This window comes from Suncus etruscus, chromosome 4 (genome assembly GCF_024139225.1).
Source record: "Suncus etruscus isolate mSunEtr1 chromosome 4, mSunEtr1.pri.cur, whole genome shotgun sequence".
Classification (NCBI taxonomy): Eukaryota; Metazoa; Chordata; class Mammalia; order Eulipotyphla; family Soricidae; genus Suncus; species Suncus etruscus.
In genome coordinates, this window is record NC_064851.1 from 14,693,026 (window position 1) to 14,709,978 (window position 16,953).

General features: G+C 50.0%; 1 protein-coding gene across 1 annotated transcript; it reads right to left on the reverse strand.

Annotated features, from left to right (window-relative positions):
• Positions 1–640: 640 nt before the first annotated feature.
• Positions 641–6,198, reverse strand: MLF2 (myeloid leukemia factor 2). The gene is made up of 9 exons (XM_049772114.1): positions 5,986–6,198; positions 5,390–5,476; positions 5,037–5,163; positions 4,766–4,801; positions 3,600–3,653; positions 3,193–3,321; positions 2,526–2,685; positions 1,275–1,487; positions 641–1,013 (listed from the first exon to the last, which is right to left on the reverse strand). The coding sequence occupies exons 2-8, from the start codon at positions 5,437–5,439 to the stop codon at positions 1,300–1,302; spliced, it is 744 nt and encodes a 247-aa protein (XP_049628071.1). The 5' UTR covers positions 5,440–5,476; positions 5,986–6,198; the 3' UTR covers positions 641–1,013; positions 1,275–1,299.
• Positions 6,199–16,953: the final 10,755 nt, after the last annotated feature.

Sequence of the window (16,953 nt, forward strand, 5' to 3'; positions counted from 1 at the left end):
CTGCCAAGTGTGGCCCTGAAACAAAAAGAACATAACACAAAAATAAAAGCAAGCAGCCTTGGAGGATCAAAAGGGATAGTAAGTACAGCCTATAGATGCTTGCCTTGCATGTGGTCACCAGGTTCTATCTCCAGCATCCCATAGGGTCCTCTGAGTCCCACCAGAAATGGTATCTAAGACAAGTAAACATAGCTGGGTGTACTACAGAGGGTGCTGCAGAAGGAACACAGGAGGTGAGGTGCTTTACCCTGAATGCAGTCACAGCCCTGGCTCAAATCTCTACAACATCAGGGCTTGGGTATCACCAGGATTTACTCCTGAGCTCAGAATAACCTCTGAGCACCATCAGGTGTGGCCCCAACATTTCTTGCACAATCCTCTCCAAAGAAAAAAAACCACAGAGGAAAAGAGATGATTTAAGTGTCAACTGAAGCGCTGAAGAAGGAAAAGAACAAAAGTAAAGCCAGAATCTTCCTGAAATTTTTTTCCATTCTCCTTTATTCCATAAACACCTAGTTACAACTTACACAAACGGAAAAAAAAAAAATAAAAGGATAGTGGGGGAAGACTTCTGTGTTTTGGGGTGGCAAGGGAAGTGGGGGGGGGGGGAAACCAGTCTTCTCCTTCACACAGCCCTGGAGGAGGGAGCTGAGGAGGAGGCGGGCAGAGATCCAGGGCAGCCGACGGCGGGAGGCGGCCCGACACCCCGAGCTTGCCCCAGATCTCTGCCAATGCGGGGCAGAGGTTCGCCTGGGCAAGGTGAGGCATTGGACAGAGGGAGCAGCAAAATGAAAAAACTCGTTATTGGATCCAGGAGAAGTGGAGTCCTCGTGGCGAAGATGGGGTTTTGAGAGGAGAGAGGGGGATGAGGGTTCGGTGAAAGGATCCCCTGAGATTGATCCCCAGGGAGGATGGGGGCCAACTTGCCTGTTAATTTACTATTAAATTGGGGGTGGGGGTTGGGGAGGAAAAAGTTATTTCAGGGGATAATTTCTCAGCCTCTCAGCCTGTACCTGGAGGGAGGAGAGAGAAGAACAAAGTCAAAGGGAAGACAGACAAAATATCCAAGACCTTGACTCTTTAGGGCCTGACAGGAGAGAGCACCACAAGGTCCTGAGCACTGCTGTGAGCAGTACCCCCTGTTCACTAGCTCTGTGGAGACCAGGTCTTTGCTACTTCTAGGCAGTCTACATGAAGTGTCAGGAGGCTTCGGCCCCCGAGTTCTAGGCACGTTCCCCCCCCCAATCATTGGCCTCCCCCCCTCAGATACTCACAGGAGAGGCTGAGGGCTCAGGGCCCTCACCAGTCATAGCGACGCGACTGTCGGGAAGGGGAGTCCTCAGGTCCCTGAATGGCCAGGCGGGGTGGCCCCTCGGCCCTTCGTGCCCCTCCCCCTGAGGCTTCGTGTCGGCGAAATTCCAGGGGGCGCTGCTGCCGGTACCGGGATGTCTCCCTCCGCCACTCATCATCAAACGCTGCGGCCTCACCTATGAGAGACCAAACCGGACAGTGTCAATGGATGCGAGACACCCATACAGGCCGGTTGTGTGATTTCCTGAGTCAAGATTAGGGGGAAAGGCTACAAGGAGAGGAGAGCAGAAACAGGTCCACTAGTGAGCAAACTGGGCTTCAACACGGGGACCTGGACACACAGACAGGCTGAGGCAGGACTGCGAGCCTAAAGAGCCAATTAGGAATGTGGGGCCAGCACAGTGGGGAGGGCGCTTGCCTTGCACATGGCTGACCTGGCTTCAATTCCTGGCATCCCATAGGGTTCCCCGAGCACTGCCAGGAATAATCTCTGAGTATGAAGCCACAAGTAAACCCTGAGCACTGCCAGGTATAGGCCCAAAACAAAAAACAGAACCAGGTGTATTTATTTGTCCTGACCAAGAATTCAAGACCACATACCTGACAAGTATTTTTGTCTGTGAATTTAGAAGAAAAGCAGAAAAAAAGAAAAGAAAATGCAAGGCCTGGAAGATAATGGGGGGCATCTGCCGTTAGAACCTGAGTGCTGCTGACACGGCCCCTTGGGAGGTGAAAAAATGGGGACTAGGGCTGGAGAGGTAGTTTAGGATTAAAATGCTTCCTTTGATGCAGCTGATCCAGTTTGATCCCCAGAACCTCAAAAGGGTCCACCGAGCTCCTCTAGGAGTGACTCCTAGGCACAGAACCAAGAGTAAGTCCTGAGTACTGCTAGGTGTGGCCTCAAAACCAAAGAAAACAAGCCAGGGTCAGAGAGAGAGAGAAAGAGAGAGCATCTGGCAAGGCGCTTGCCTTGCACGTAGCCAAGCCAGGTTCAATCCCTAGCACCACATACCAGATCCCCTGAGGCCACCAGGAGTGATCCCAGAGTACAGAGGCAGGAGTAAGCCTTGAGTACCTCTGAGTATGGCCCCCAGAAAGAACAGCAACAACAACCAAAAAGGGAATGAGGTTCCCCGATTCCTTTGCCTAAGAAATGGAAATGAAGGGAGACAGCGCTTCCTCCGGGCCTTGGAGAATGGGAAGTGGCGACTCACTCTCATCCAGGTTGATGTAGTCCTGCCGCTCCTCCTGGTCCCCTGTGCGGTGGTTGCGGGAACGCTGGAGGATGTGAGCCCGGTCTCGGATGTGGTGGCCGATGGACATCTGCTCCAGCCCGCTGTCCGAGTCGCGCACAGTCCGCCGGGTCTCCCGGATCTGGGAGGAGGCAGAATGCTGCCCGCTCAGCAGAGATCCCATAGCTAGTGGAGCTCAGGCTCACGACCCGTTCCATAAAGGGTAGCCAGGGTAGGGGACCCAGGGTCAGGGCTGGAGAGGTAGCTCAGAGGGCCAGAGCATAAGCAGGGCACGGGACAGCCCTGGTTTTGACAATTCCAGCATGATAGTGTCCCACCGCAGTGAGTGGCCCTCCAAACAATAAACAGATAGGGGAATGAGGATTTGTGTGTGTTGTTTTTCTTTTCTTTGGTTTTGAGGCCACACCCAGCCATGCCCAGGCTCTAGGCAGTGCTTGGGGAACCCTAGGGGAATCTGGGGGTCAAATCTAAGTTGGCTGTGTGCATGGCAAGTGTCCTTCTCACTGCATTCTCTCCAGCCCGCCATAGGTCTGTCTCTTGCTGAGACCTCACGGGTGTTTTCCAATCTAGCCTCACTCGGAAGCAGAAGCAGCAGCCCCACCCCCCCCCACCCCCGACCTCAGCTCACCCCGCCTGGTGCGGAGCGCATCTCAGATGTCTCCTGGTAGACCTTGGGGGTACCGTCACCCGTGTTGGAGTAGGAGATGACAGTGGATGACGAAAAGGTCTGGCAGTTGCCTCCAGCTGTCATATGTTCCTGGGGAGGGGGAAAGGGTAGGAGGGGGAAAGGGTAGGAGGAGAAAATGAGGGAACGGGGAATGGAGAAGGGACCTGCTCTCATCCGTTTCTTTCTCAGAAGAAAGAGCTGAGAAACACCTCGGTGTTCCTTCTTACCCCCATCAAGTCCTCTGAGCTCAATAACAAACAAGGACATGAGTGTGGCCTGACAATGGGGCCAGTACCCAGGGACACCAGGATCAATTTCTCTGCTCTCAGAGGATCACAAGAAAGCACAGACCAAGCCAGGGGCCTCACCATGTTCCCGATCATGTCGTTCATCATCCCGAACATGTCCATGAAGCCACCGGACTGCAGCAGAGAATGAAAGTGGAGTCAGGACAGCCAAATCGGGGCTTGGACAGAGAGGGTGTCTATAGGGATCCAGAGGCATCAGGCTACAGCCCACCCCCCTTTTCCTTGTGCTTTGAAAATAATTGTCCCTCACTGCCTAGCACTCCCCCTCAAAGTGACCTGAACCAGGTGTTTCCCTCCCACAATGCTCAGCTTTCCTCATTCTCTTCAGCTGCTGCTCCAACTATCCTCCCAAGCCCGTTTGTGTTGCTCCCATCTTGCCAAAGCAAAAATAAGCTCAATAAAGCCCAATAAAAAGAGATGGACAGAAAACTGAGGGGAAAGGGGCTTAAAACACATGAAATATAGCGTTGAGGGGATGGAGCAATCAGCATCAGTAGGGCATTTCACTTGCAGACGGCTGACCTGGGATGAACCTCGGTTCGATATCCAGCATCCCATATGGTCCCTGAGCCTGCTAGGAGCGATTCCTGAGTGCAGAGCCAGAAGTAACCCCTGAGCGCAAATGGATGTGCCCCCCCCGCAAAAAAAACCCAAAACCAAAAGGATTGAGCAAGTGAAATGCAGTGGGGAGGACATTTGACTTGCACATGCACACCCGGGTTGGAATCCCGCCATCCCATATAGTTGGCCTGAGCAACAACAGGAGTGTTTCCCTGAGTGCAGTCAGGAGTAAGCCACGAGTACCATCAGATGGAGCCCCCAAACAAACTGAAGAAACTTGGATGGGGTAGATGGCAGCTAAGGGCTGGAACGCATGTGCACATGTAGAGAAGCCCTGAATCAACCCGAGACCAAAGGCTCCCCAAGGATCCCAGGCAATGAGCCAGAAGGAGTCCCTGAGCATGGCCCAACCCTCTTCCTCCACCTCTGAACAAGGAACACACTTTGCCAATTACATTTCCCTAATGGTTATGGCTTCCAGAAATGTGGCGTCAAGAACTTAGCATCTTTGACTCATCGGGTTCAGTATATACAAGCCCATAGCTTTGTGCAAACTATTAAAAAAAAATAACAAAACCCTCGAGTCACCCTGAGGCGATTTCTGAGAGACAAGTTGGGAAATCACAGGGAAGGGTACCAAAGGATACCAAGAGGGGGGGACTCACCATTCCCAGCATCCCAAAGGGGGTGACAGCTCCAGCCTGGAGGAATGAAAACAGAGATGACCAACTGTGAATCAGGAGGCCCAGGCGCTCAGCATTTTGGGGTTCGCCCTTCTCTCTCAAGGGGATCCCCAATGCCTTTTTCCTAGAGTCGTGTGTATCCCCCCCCTTTCCCTAGGCATGGCTCCACTTGCCAAGTCAGCTTCAGGGCAAGAACAAATGCCCCTCCACCCACCTGCCCCTTAGGGACTTGTGGAGGTGGCAGCAATATTACCTGCATCCTGCGGCTGGCGGGCCTGGCCCCGGGGATGCTGCCATCGGTGATGCTGAGGAAGGGGCTATAGCCGAAGCCACCGGACAACATCCGGTTCATCTGCTGACGGTGAATAGCAAAGGGGTCCCTGCGGAGGGGGTGGATAGTTGAGTTAGCATCAGGCCAAGTAGTAGGTCGCTCAGTAGCCTGGGATGGGCACCGTGCACAGAGTACCAAGCACCGAGAGGTTTCCTCTCCAAGCCTGGAGCCAGTTGCAAACAGCGCCAGCCATGGGAACCAGGATGACTGCGTGTGGTGGGAGTGGGACGAATGCTCATGGTGCAAGTACATGAGGGGGAGGGCGTAATACTCACATCAAGAACATTGGGTCCTCGGGCTCCACGTCCCTCATGAAACGGAACATCCTGATTTAAGCTGGAGAGGAGGAAGGGGGCTCCACGCTGTCAAGAGATGGGGAGTGGGAGTCAAGTTATTTGGGGAGGGGGGCCATCAGGCGTCTTGGCATTATTTTGCACATCTTGGAAAGGAGCACGGGGCCCTTCTTTCCTCCCTCCCTGCCTCCTTCCCCCAAACTCGGGGTGCTCTGTCCCCAAGTGCTCCCCTACCTCTTGGAGGAGAGAAACACCTCCCTCTCGGGGCCAGCCAGCCAGGGCTCTCTGATTTGCTGCCTCCCCCAACTGTCATCCTCTTCCCAAAGCCCGGGCCTGCTCCTCCCCCTGTCCCCCAGCTCCAGAGGCGAACCCCAAGAATGCTCCCCACCACCCCATAGCCAACAGGCAACCCCCAAGCAGGCCTCACTCTCCCCCTCGTGCCTACCCAGGGCCCCCCCAGACCCCGGCTCGGGCGGGCAACAGCAGTAGCGGCAGCAGCAGCAGCAGCAGGCCGGGGCCCTCTCCCCTGCCCTGCCCTCCCTTCCCCGCATCCCTGCAGGCAGGGCCCGCAGCCTCACCGGTCCCCGATGCGGGCTCAGCGGCCCATCCGGCCGGCCTCGCCTCTCGGAGCGCTGCAGGAGCAGGGGTGGCGGCCCGGGACGCAGGATGGGTCGGGATTGGAGCTGCTCGGCCTCGCGCGTCGCCTCCGCCCTCCCACGGCCGCCACCTCCGGGCCCTCCTCTAAGCGGCCCGCGGAGCCTTGCACCTAGGCCAGGCCCGGACGGAAGTGACGTCACGCGCGCAGGGCCCGCCCACACGACGGGCGTGCCCACGCCGGTTGACACCGCCCCTCCGTGGGCGTGGCTCTGTGGCGGAGAATCTCATTGGCGCCGCCTACTCGTGGGCGTGGCCTGGCGGTTAAGACCCGCGCCTGCAGGTGGGAGGAGGCGCGGGCGGATCCTGGACGGCTTCGGGTTTGTTTGGGCGACTTGCACTAGGGAGACTGGCCGCCAGAGGGCGCGCGTTGGCCGGTCTGGAACGCCTGACGTTGGCCAGACTGCTGCTGGCCCTTGTAGGTGGTACCCCACCTTGCTCTCTGCTCCCAGAAACCTAGCAGGCACAGGCTGGGGGGGGGGGAGGGTTTCCTGAAATCAATCAGTGACTGAATTCAGTGCCAGGCTGGCTTTTTCTTGGACTCTTGCGTCCTCAAGAGCTCCTAATCCTGGACTGAGCTGTTTTGCGTCCAGCCCAAGAGGTAGGTAGGTCAAGGGTCTGAAGTTTGGGAGAAGAAAGGGGTGGAGAAAGGAACCAGGATTACCCAGGGCCAGTGCTGAATGAACACAGATTCGGGATTGATACTTTGACATACTAAATGTCTTGCATAAAATCTGGCCCAGCTGCAGAGAAGGGCCCTCCCCAGCGAGTGGCAGTGGTTTGGGCTCTCCTGCCTGGACTTTAAACCGCTCCTGCAAACCTGCCTGCTTCTTTACTCTGGCTGCGAGCCAGCCTACAGGAGTGTTGTGTGCAGTTGACCCATCTGGTGGGGGGTTTAAAGGGGGGAGACTTCCCTGAGGGAGAAGAAGGGGGGGCCCCTGGTGACTCAGGGTACTGGGAGCCCCGCTTCTCAGATTTCATTGGATTTGATCATTATGAAAGAAGGGAGAAAAACAATAGGGGAGACAGAGGGGAACAGACGGATCATTTTGAAGCTGGCAGACTGGCAAAGACAATAATAAAAGAAAATTTGTTTTTCATTGCTATTTCTGGGAAAGAAACAATAAAATCTTCGCAACTTATCTTCTCCAGGCTTTGCCTCTGCTCCCCCACCATGCCAGTGTCTCTTTCCCACTTGCCCCAAACTAAAGCAACTTGGCATATGATCACAACATGTTATCCCAGAGAGGACTCTGCACCCCAAATCTGACCACGAGTGTTCCCTCATTTTCCAGTGTCTCCTTTCCCCTGGGCATCATATCAGGCCTTCAAATGAGTTGCAGAAGAGATCATGCATTGGCCTTTCTCTTTTCCTGTTACATGGTAACCTGGATCAACTTTTTTCTTTTTGTTTTTTTGGGCCACATCTGGCGGCAGTCAGGGATTACTCCTGACTCTGCGCTCAGAAATTGTTCCTGGCAGGCATGGGGGCACCATATGGGATGTCAGGTCTGTCCTGGGTCAGCTGTGTGCAAGGCAAATACCCTACCGCTATCTCTCCACCCCTGAATCGACTTTTTTTTTGGGGGGGGGTTGGGTCACGCCCAGCAGCGCTCAGGGGTTACTCCTGGCTCTATGCTCAGAAGTCGCCCCTGGCAGACTCGGGTGACTTTATGGGATGCTGGGATTCAAACCACCGACCTTCTGCATGAAAGGCAAGCGCCTTACCTCCATGCTATCTCTCCAGCCCCGATCGACTATTTTAAGGTTTTTCTCTTCCTTCCTTATAACACTTAATAATCTGATAATAGGTCTGGGGAGATACTCAAAGCAATGGGGTGCGTGCTTTGCATGAGGAAGCCCCCAAGTTATATTTCCTCTCATCTATAGGGATCCCTGAATACTATGCTAGGAGTAGCGCCTCTGGTATGACCTCAACACATACATGTGTAACAACACAATAGCAATCATTTTACCTGTGCAAATTTTATTTTCGGGGGATGGTATATCTGGCAGTGTTCAGGCAGTGTTCCTGGCTCTTTGTTCAGGGATCACCCTTGATAGTGCTCAGGGGATTAAACCCAGATCTTCTGTGTGCCAGGCAAGTTTCCTATTCACTGTCCAATTTTTCCAGCCCCAAGATTTTTATTTTATTTATTTATTTATTTATTTATTTATTTTTGGTTTTTGGGTCACACCCGGCGGTGCTCAGGGGTTACTCCTGGCTGTCTGCTCAGAAATAGCTCCTGGCAGGCACGGGGGACCATATGGGACACCGGGATTCGAACCAACCACCTTTGGTCCTGGATCAGCTGCTTGCAAGGCAAACGCCGCTGTGCTATCTCTCCGGGCCCAAGATTTTTATTTTTAAGTAATACCTTTATTAAGGCCGGAGACATAGCACAGCAGTAGGGCGTTTACTTTGCACACTGCCGATCCATGATAGACGGTGGTTCAAATCCTGGCATCCCATATGGTGCCTCCATGCCTGCCAGGAGCAATTTCTGAGCGCAGAGCAAGAAGTAGCCCCTGAGCAATGCCAGGTTTGACCTGAAAAACAACAACAGGGGCTGGTGAGGTGGCGCTAGAGGTAAAGTGTCTGCCTTGCAAGTGCTAGCCAAAGAAGGACCACGGTTCGATTCCCTGGCGTCCCATATGGTCCCCCCAAGCCAGGGGCGATTTCTGGGTGCTTAGCCAGGAGTAACCCCTGAGCATCAAACAACTGTGGCCCGAAAAAACAGAAAAACAACAACAACAATAAAAAAAATTTTATTTAAGCACCATGATTTCTTTCTTCCGTGTGTGTGTGTGTGTGTGTGTGTGTGTGTGTGTGTGTGTGTGTGTGTGTGTGTGTGTGTGGTTTTTGGGTCACACCCGGCAGTGCTCAGGGGAAACTCCTGGCTCCATGCTCAGAAATTGCTCCTGGCAGGCACGGGGGACCATATGGGAAGCCGGATTCGAACTGATAACCTTCTGCTTGAAAGGCAAACGCCTTACCTCCATGTTAAGCACCATGATTACAAGCATGATTGTACTTGGGTTTCATCATAAAAAGAACCCTCCCTTCACCAGTGCCCCCTATCTTTCTCCTCCCCCACCCCCTGCCTGTATTTGAGACAGGCATTCTACCTCTCTCACTCATTAACATTGTCATGATAGTTGTTGATGTAGTTATTTCTCTAACTGCACTCACCACTCTTTGTGGTGAGTTTCATATGCTGAGCCGGTCCTTCCAGCCCAGCCTCAAGATTTTCAATCCTCTGTCACTTCACAGGGAGTATTTATCAAGTAGAGCAAGCCCCAAAAATACAAAGTACAACTTGAATGAGATGATTTCAGAGCTGAAGCAATAGCACAATAGGCAGGGTGCTTATCTTGCATGTGGCCAACCCGAGTTTGATCTCTGGCAGTTCATATGGCATCCCCCAACCCACCAGGAGTGAGCCTTGAGCATATATAGCCTCATGTGGCAAAAAACAACAAAAAAATTTAGGATTGAAGGATTTTTTTTTGTCTGTCTTTTTTTTTTTTTTTTTTTTTGGGGGGGTGTCACACCGGGCAGTGCTCAGGAGTGACTCCTGGCTCCATGCTCAGAAATCGCTCAAGCACGGGGGACCATATGGGATGCCGGAATTTGAAACAATGACCTTCTTCGTGAAAGGCAAACGCCTCACCTCCATGCTATCTCTCTGGCCCCCAGGATTGAAGGTTTTTTTTCCTCTTTTTATCTTTGTGTGTGTGTGTGTGTGTGTGTGTGTGTGTGTGTTTGAGCCATACACAGCTGTGTCAGGGGCTTACTTCTGGCTCTGCACTCCAGGTCACTCCTGAAGGGGCTTAAAGGACCATGTGAGGTGCTGCAAATCTGCTCCAGCCCCTCAAGCCTAAATTTTATCTCAGGTTAGAAAAAACTCATTTTGGGGGGGGGGGCCAGAGTGATAGCTCAACAGATAGGGCATTAGTCTTGTATGAAACTGACCCATGTTTGATCCCTGGCATCCCATATGGTCCCCCCATGCCTGCAGGAGTGACTACTGACTACAGGCTAGGAGTAACCCCTGAGCACTACTGAGTGTGACCCCAAAACAAAAAGAATTAATTTTGGTGTGTGAGGAGACACCCAATGGCCATACTTGAGGAATCATATGCCGTGCTGGGTTGACTGTGCACAAGCAAGCACTTTAACCCCTGTACTGTCTCTCTGATCCCCTAAGTTAATTTGGGGGGGGGTAGAGCAATAGTAGAGCAGAGAAGGCACTGTACTATTGAACATGTGGGAAAAGATGCATGAGCTCATTTTCAGAGTCCCCAGAGGCAAACCTTCCATTAGAGGAATCGAAGAGATCTCATTTTACAGGACACCTTTCTGTCCCACACTGGATCTGTCTTCCTTCTCCATGGCTGCCTTTCCCTCTTTTTTTTTTTTTTTTTTTGGTTTTTGGGTCACACCCGGCGGTGCTCAGGGGTTACTCCTGGCTGTCTGCTCAGAAATAGCTCCTGGCAGGCACGGGGGACCATATGGGACACCGGGATTTGAACCAACCACCTTTGGTCCTGGATTGGCTGCTTGCAAGGCAAACGCCACTGTGCTATCTCTCCGGGCCTGCCTTTCCCTCTTTAAACTACCCCTCGTCTGCCTCTTTCTCTTTCTCCCCTTCTCTCCATTCACCTTCCTCCTTTCATTCATTCCCTTCCCTCCTTTCTCCTCCTTCTCTCCCATCTCTATCCATGAAAAATATGAATACAGACACTCACTGGAGTGTCCCAAGAGACTAAGACATAGGATTAGGCGTAAACTTTGCCAGAAATGAGGCTTTACATATAAGAAGGAAAATTGTTGGGAACAGAGAAGCAAAATGGTTCTAATATTTACTGCTCTATTCTTTTACTCTTTTATTTTTGGACACACTCTGCAGTGCTAAGGGGTTACTCTTATCAGGGCTCTGGGAACATATGAGGTGCCGGGGATTGAACCTGGATCAATTGCATATAATCCAAGCACCCTACCCGATGTACTATTGCTTCAGCCTTCACTGCTGTTTTGTTTTGTTTTGTACTTGGTGGTGCTCAGGGGTTATTCCTGGCTCTATGCTCAAAAATTATTTCTGGCAGGCTTGGGGAATCATATGGGATGCCAGGGATCAAACTTGGGTCATCCACATGCAAAGTAAAAGCCCTACCCACTGTACTACTGCTCCAGCCCCCTCACTGCTCTTTCTTTTTTTTTGGGGGGGGGCTACACCCAGGGATGCTCAGGGGTTACTCCTGGCTCTGTGTTCAGAAATCGCTCCTGGAAAGCTAGGGGGACCATATGGAATGCCAGGAATCGAACCCAGTGAGCAACACAATCACCAGATGAGAATGGATTGAAAAGTGACTCAGGAGCATTTAAAAAGAAACAAAAGATTGAACTGGAGAGAGTATAGCAGATAAGGTGCTTCCCTCGCATGTGGCCAATCTTGGCTCATCCTGGGCATCCCAAATGGTCCCTTGAGCCTGCCAGGAGTGATTCCTGAGTGCAGAGGCCAGGAGTAAGCCCTGAACATTACTGGGGAGGCCCAAAAACCAACAAACAAACAAAAAATAAATTTAGAGAAATGAAGGGAAAACAGAGACAGACAGACAGACATTTCAGGGAGTATGCGGGCTTTTCTCTGCTGTACTATCTCTCCAATTCCAGGAACATTTTGTTTGTTTTTGGGGGTGCGACACCCGTGTTCAGGGTTTATTCCTGGCTTTATGTTTAGGATTAAACTCTAATCTGCCATGTGCAAGACAGACACATTTTATCCACTGTATTATTTCTCCAGCCCCAGTTTTTCTTTATTTTTATTTTTGTTTGTTTTATTTGTTTATTTTTATTTTGGGGGTTATTTGTTTGTTGTCGTTTGGGGGCCATACCCAGTGGTGCTCTGGAGTGCTCAGAAATTGCTCCTGGCAGGCACAGGGGACAATATGGAATGCCGGGATTCGAACCACCGTTGTTCCTGAGTCGGTCACTTGCAGGGCCCTACCTATCTCTTCAGCCCCATATTTTTGTTTTTGTTTTGTTTTGTTTTTGTTTTTTTGGGTCACACCTGACAGCACTTGGGTCACTCCTGGCTCCATGCTCAGAAATTGCTCCTGGCAGGCTCGGGGGATCATATGGGATGCCGGGATCTGAACCACCGTCCTTCTGCGTCTATGGCAAATGCCTTACCACTGTGCTATCTCTCCGACTCCGGCCCCATATTTTTGTTTGTGTGTGTGGTTTTTTTTTTGTCTTTTTTGTGGTTTTTGGGTCACACCCAGCAGTGCTCAGGGGTTACTCCTGGCTCTACACTCAGAAATCGCTCCTGGAAGGCATGGGGGACTATATGGGACGTCAGGATCCGAACCGATGACCTTCTGCATAAAAGACAAATGCCTTACCTCTATGCTATCTCTGCAGCCCTTGTGTTTTTTTTTTTTCTTTAAATATAGGCTGGGGGCTGGAGAGATAGCATGGAGGTAGGGCGTTTGCCTTGCATGCAGAAGGACAGTGGTCAGGAAGCCTGCAGTGATAAGGTGACAGAAAAGACATGAAAATGAGGCCTATCAAAGCAAGAGCCTTCAATCAAGTCTGAGGAAATCATAAGTGCAAAGGCCGTTAAGCAGCAAACATAATGTCCATGGGGGACCAAGAAAAGCCAATGGTGGGGCCAGAGAGATAGCATGGAGGTAGGGCATTTGCCTTGCATGTAGAAGGACGGTGGTTCAAATCCTGGCATCCCCAAATGGTCCCCCAAGCCTGCCAGGAGCGATTTCTGAGTGTAGAGCCAAGAGTAATCCCTGAGCACTGCCAGATGTGACCCAAAAACAAAAAAAAAACAAAAAACAAAAACAAAAAAACAAAAAAAAAAAAGAAAAGCCAATGGTATTACTTAGTGTGAGAGAGAACAGAAGTGTAAGATAGGGCCCCAGAAACTGAAGAGATAGTACAGGGGTTGCATACTTTACTTTGCTCAGCTGACCCAGGTTCCATCCCTGACCTGGGTTCTATCTCCAACACCCCATATAGTCTGCCAAGCCCTAGTAGGAGTGATCTCTGAGTTTAGAGCTAGGAATAATCCCTGAAGACAATTGGGTGTAGACCCAAAACAAAACAAAAACAAGACTAGGTCACAGGAAGGAAGTCAGATCTTGGAGGCCTTTGTAAGACCCATAAAAGGATCGGTGGGCACTCCAAGGAAAAGCCAGGGCAAGCCACAGCAGCAGTAACAGAAAGAGCCATCAGTAGTAGCATACGGTGGCCAAAGAACCAGGATGGCAACTAAAATATTTGGCTCGACTGAATCTAGACTCTGGAGGATATGAGAATGGGTCGTCCTCGTATATTCTGGAAAAGTTTACAAGGTTTCTGATGACTGGGCGCAGTGTGAGAAAGAGTCAAGGATGACTTCAAGGATCTACACAAGCAAATGATAAATAAATGACCATCTATTTGTCATGAGTATCAAGGACACATTCTAGTTTGAAAATATATTGGGAGCCAGAGTGATAGTTCAGTGAGTAAGGCACATGGCCAATTCAGATCTGATCTCTGGTACAGACATGACCCCCCGAGGACCATGAGGAGTGATCTATAAGAATAGAGTCAAGAGTAAGCCTTGAATTCTACTGGCATGCCTCCCCCTTCCCCAAAAAAGAAAAGAAATGCAGATCAAAAAGGCAATGGAATATCACCTCACACTGGTGAGATGAACTTATATCAAACAAAATGTCCAGCAACAACCAAAGTTGATGGGATTTCCTGATGAGAGAACTGTATTCACCATTGATGTCTTCTGGTTCAGCCTCTAAGGAAAAAAATGAAAAAAATAGAAACCGGAGTGATAGCACAGCAGTAGGGCATTTGCTGACCCATGACAGACTTGGGTTTGATCCCTGGCATCCCATGTGGTTCCACTGAGCCTACTAGGAGAGATTTCTGAGCACAAAGCCAGAAGTATCCCCTGAGCACTTCTGGAAAAAGAAAAAGGAAGAAAGGAAGGAAGGAGGGGAGGAAAGGAGAGAGGGAGAGAGGAGGGAGGGAGGAAGAAGTTTTGATGTTGTCCAGCAATTGTATTCCTTGGCATCTACCTCAAGAACACAAAAACTGGGCTAGGGGGGGGGGAGCGCCAGGAAAAAAAACGAGGGCTAGAAAGATCACTTAGATAGCTAGTAGTTATACTGTGTATGTAGGAACGAACACAGGTTCAAGCCCCAGTATGACATGGACCCATGAGCATTGCTGGAAGTCCCTTTCAAACACTAGGAACTGCTTCTGAACACCACCTAGTATGATCCAAAATAAAAAAACAACAAAATATTTCACAAAAACAGGGCCTGGAGAGATTGTACAGAAGGCAGGAAGTTTACCTGGCAAATGGCCAACCCAGGTTTAATCCCCAGCATTCCATATGGTTCCCTTGAACTCATCAGGAGTAGTAACCCCTGAGTGCAGAGACCTGAGCACCTCCAGATTTGGCTCCAAAACAAAAACTCAAAACAGGGGACTGGAGAGATAGCATGGAGGTAAGGCATTTGCCTTGCATGCAGAAAGACGGTGGTTCGAATCCGGGCACCCCATATGGTCCCCCGAGAGCCTGGCAGGAGCGATTTCTGAGCATAGAGCCAGAAGAAACCCGAATGCTGCTGAGTGTGACCCCAAAACAAAACAAAGCAAAAAAAAAAAAAACTAAAAAAACTTAAAAACAACACAAAAATATTCACTCATAGGTGCTGGAGTGATAGCACAGCAGATGGAGCATTTGCCTTTTATGCAGCAGACTTGGGTTCAAGGCCCAGCATCCCATATGGTCCCCCAAGCCTGCCAGGAGTGATTCTTTAGTTTAGAGCCAGGAATAATCCCTGAGCAACCACCGGGTGTAACCCCAAAACAATAAAGTAAATAAAATGTGAAATTTAAAAAAAAATTTACTCATAAAGATAAATACACACTTATGTCATTACAGCACTTTTTTTCAGAACCAAGACAAATACCCAAATATCCAATGGCAGATGAATTGATAAACTGGCTTAGGGCTGGAGAGTTAGTACAGTTTGGAGGGCATTTGCCTTGCATAAATCCGACCCACGCCCCAATCCTGGAATCTCATATGACCCTCCAAGCCCTTAGAGGAATGATCCCTGAGTGCAGAGCCAGGATTAAACCCTGAGTCCTGCTGACTATGGCCCCAAAGCAAACAACAAAAATAAAATTCAGGAACCTCCACCCACACCCGCCATGTTTCCTACAGAAAAATGGCCCAGCTCCTCTACTAATTTCCTAAAGAATCTAATGGCTATTGAAATTTTCCAGGTAGTCTGGGGTGGGTTGATACCTTTGTAGCACTCTCAAAGGAAGATGACTGGGAGATTCCCCTGTTTTGAATAACTACAGCAGTCCACCGCCACTTCCTACAGCTTCTAACAGAAACAGCTCAGCTCCAGGACTTTATCTTATCAAACTATAAATTCACCATTTTTTTTTAGATCTGTAAAACCTGGGCTGCAGGCAGTGAACACCTCAAAATGTTATATTAGTGTCAGCCCAGTAGTATCACAAAAAAATCTGATGGGAAAGTTAAGCAGTAATTCACAAATCTCAGTGATTTATTTATTTATTTATTTATTTACTTTGGTTTTGGGGCCTCCCCCAGTGATGCTGAGTGGTTACTCCTGGCTATGCGCTCAGAAATCGCTCCTGACTAGGGGGATCATATGGGACACCAGGGGATCAAACCTCGGTCTATTCGGGTTAGTATGTGCAAGGCAGATGCCCTACTGCTTGTGCTACCACTCCAGCCCAGAACCTCAGTGATTTAAACAGTAACACGTAGAAGTAGGAACTAGCACCAACCACAGACCAGCAAATCTTTAGAATGACTTTAGTAACACCACGGTGTGACCCTTGATTTCAGTTTTGGTCTATTTGCCTTCATGCTATTACAAATAATATGAAGAAAACTTGTTTGTACCTGCATGAAAGCCGACTATCATGGTGGGTGGGAAACTGGGGACAAAGGTGAGGGAAATCCCACTGCCTGCAAGGCAAACACCCTACTGTTGTGCTATTTCTCCGGCCCCAACAGGGATTACTCTTGGTTCTGTGCTCAAAAATAACTCCTATCAGGCTCAGTGGACCATATGGAATCGCAGGGATTGAACCCAGGTTCGATCTGTGCAAAGGAAAATGCTCTATCCTCTGTGCTATGGCTCCGACCCCGAAACAATAAGTATTATTAGTATTATTAACAACTTTGGGGGCTGGAGAGATAGCACAGAGGTAAGCAGTTTGCCTTGCAGGCAGTGGGATTTTCCCTCACCTTTGTCTCCAGTTTCCCACTCAGGACCAAAGATGGTTCAAATCCCTGCATCCCATTTGGTCCCCTGTGCCTGCCAGGAGTGATTTCTGAGCAGATAGCCAGGTATAACCCCTAAGCGTCACCGGGTGTGACCCAAAAACCAAAAAAGAACAAACAAACAAACAAACAAAAAAAGCCAACTTTGTAAATCACGACGTTATAATACAAAAACTGGGAAGAAAAGCCAACTCTGTTGAGGCTGAAATTATAGCACAGCAGTTAGTGAATTTGCCTTGTGTGCAGCCAACACAAATCCAATCCCTGGCACCCCATTTGGTCTCTCCCATACATCACTAGGAGTGATCCCTGAACACAGAGCCAGAAACCCAAAATCAAGAACAAAGAAAAAAAAAAAAAACACAACTATGGTCTAGTATACAATGGAATACTACTCAGTTATATTAAAAAAATTATAGGGGCCAGAGAACTAGCACAGTGGGTAAGGTTTTTGCCTTGAATGCTGAAGGACGGTGGTTTGAATCTCGGCATTCCATATGGTCCCCCGAGCCTGCTGGGGCTGATTTCTGA

What these genes read in the sequence shown, in the direction of transcription:
- MLF2 (XM_049772114.1), bottom strand. Translation starts at nt 5,439, where the DNA reads ATGTTCCGTTTCATGAGGGACGTGGAGCCCGAGGACCCAATGTTCTTG. An exon ending in GAGGACCCAATGTTCTTGAT is followed by an intron (nt 5,164 to 5,389) that starts GTGAGTATTACG and finishes CCCCCTCCGCAG; the next exon opens with GGACCCCTTTGCTATTCACC. An exon ending in ACGACATGATCGGGAACATG is followed by an intron (nt 3,322 to 3,599) that starts GTGAGGCCCCTG and finishes CCCCCTCCCCAG; the next exon opens with GAACATATGACAGCTGGAGG.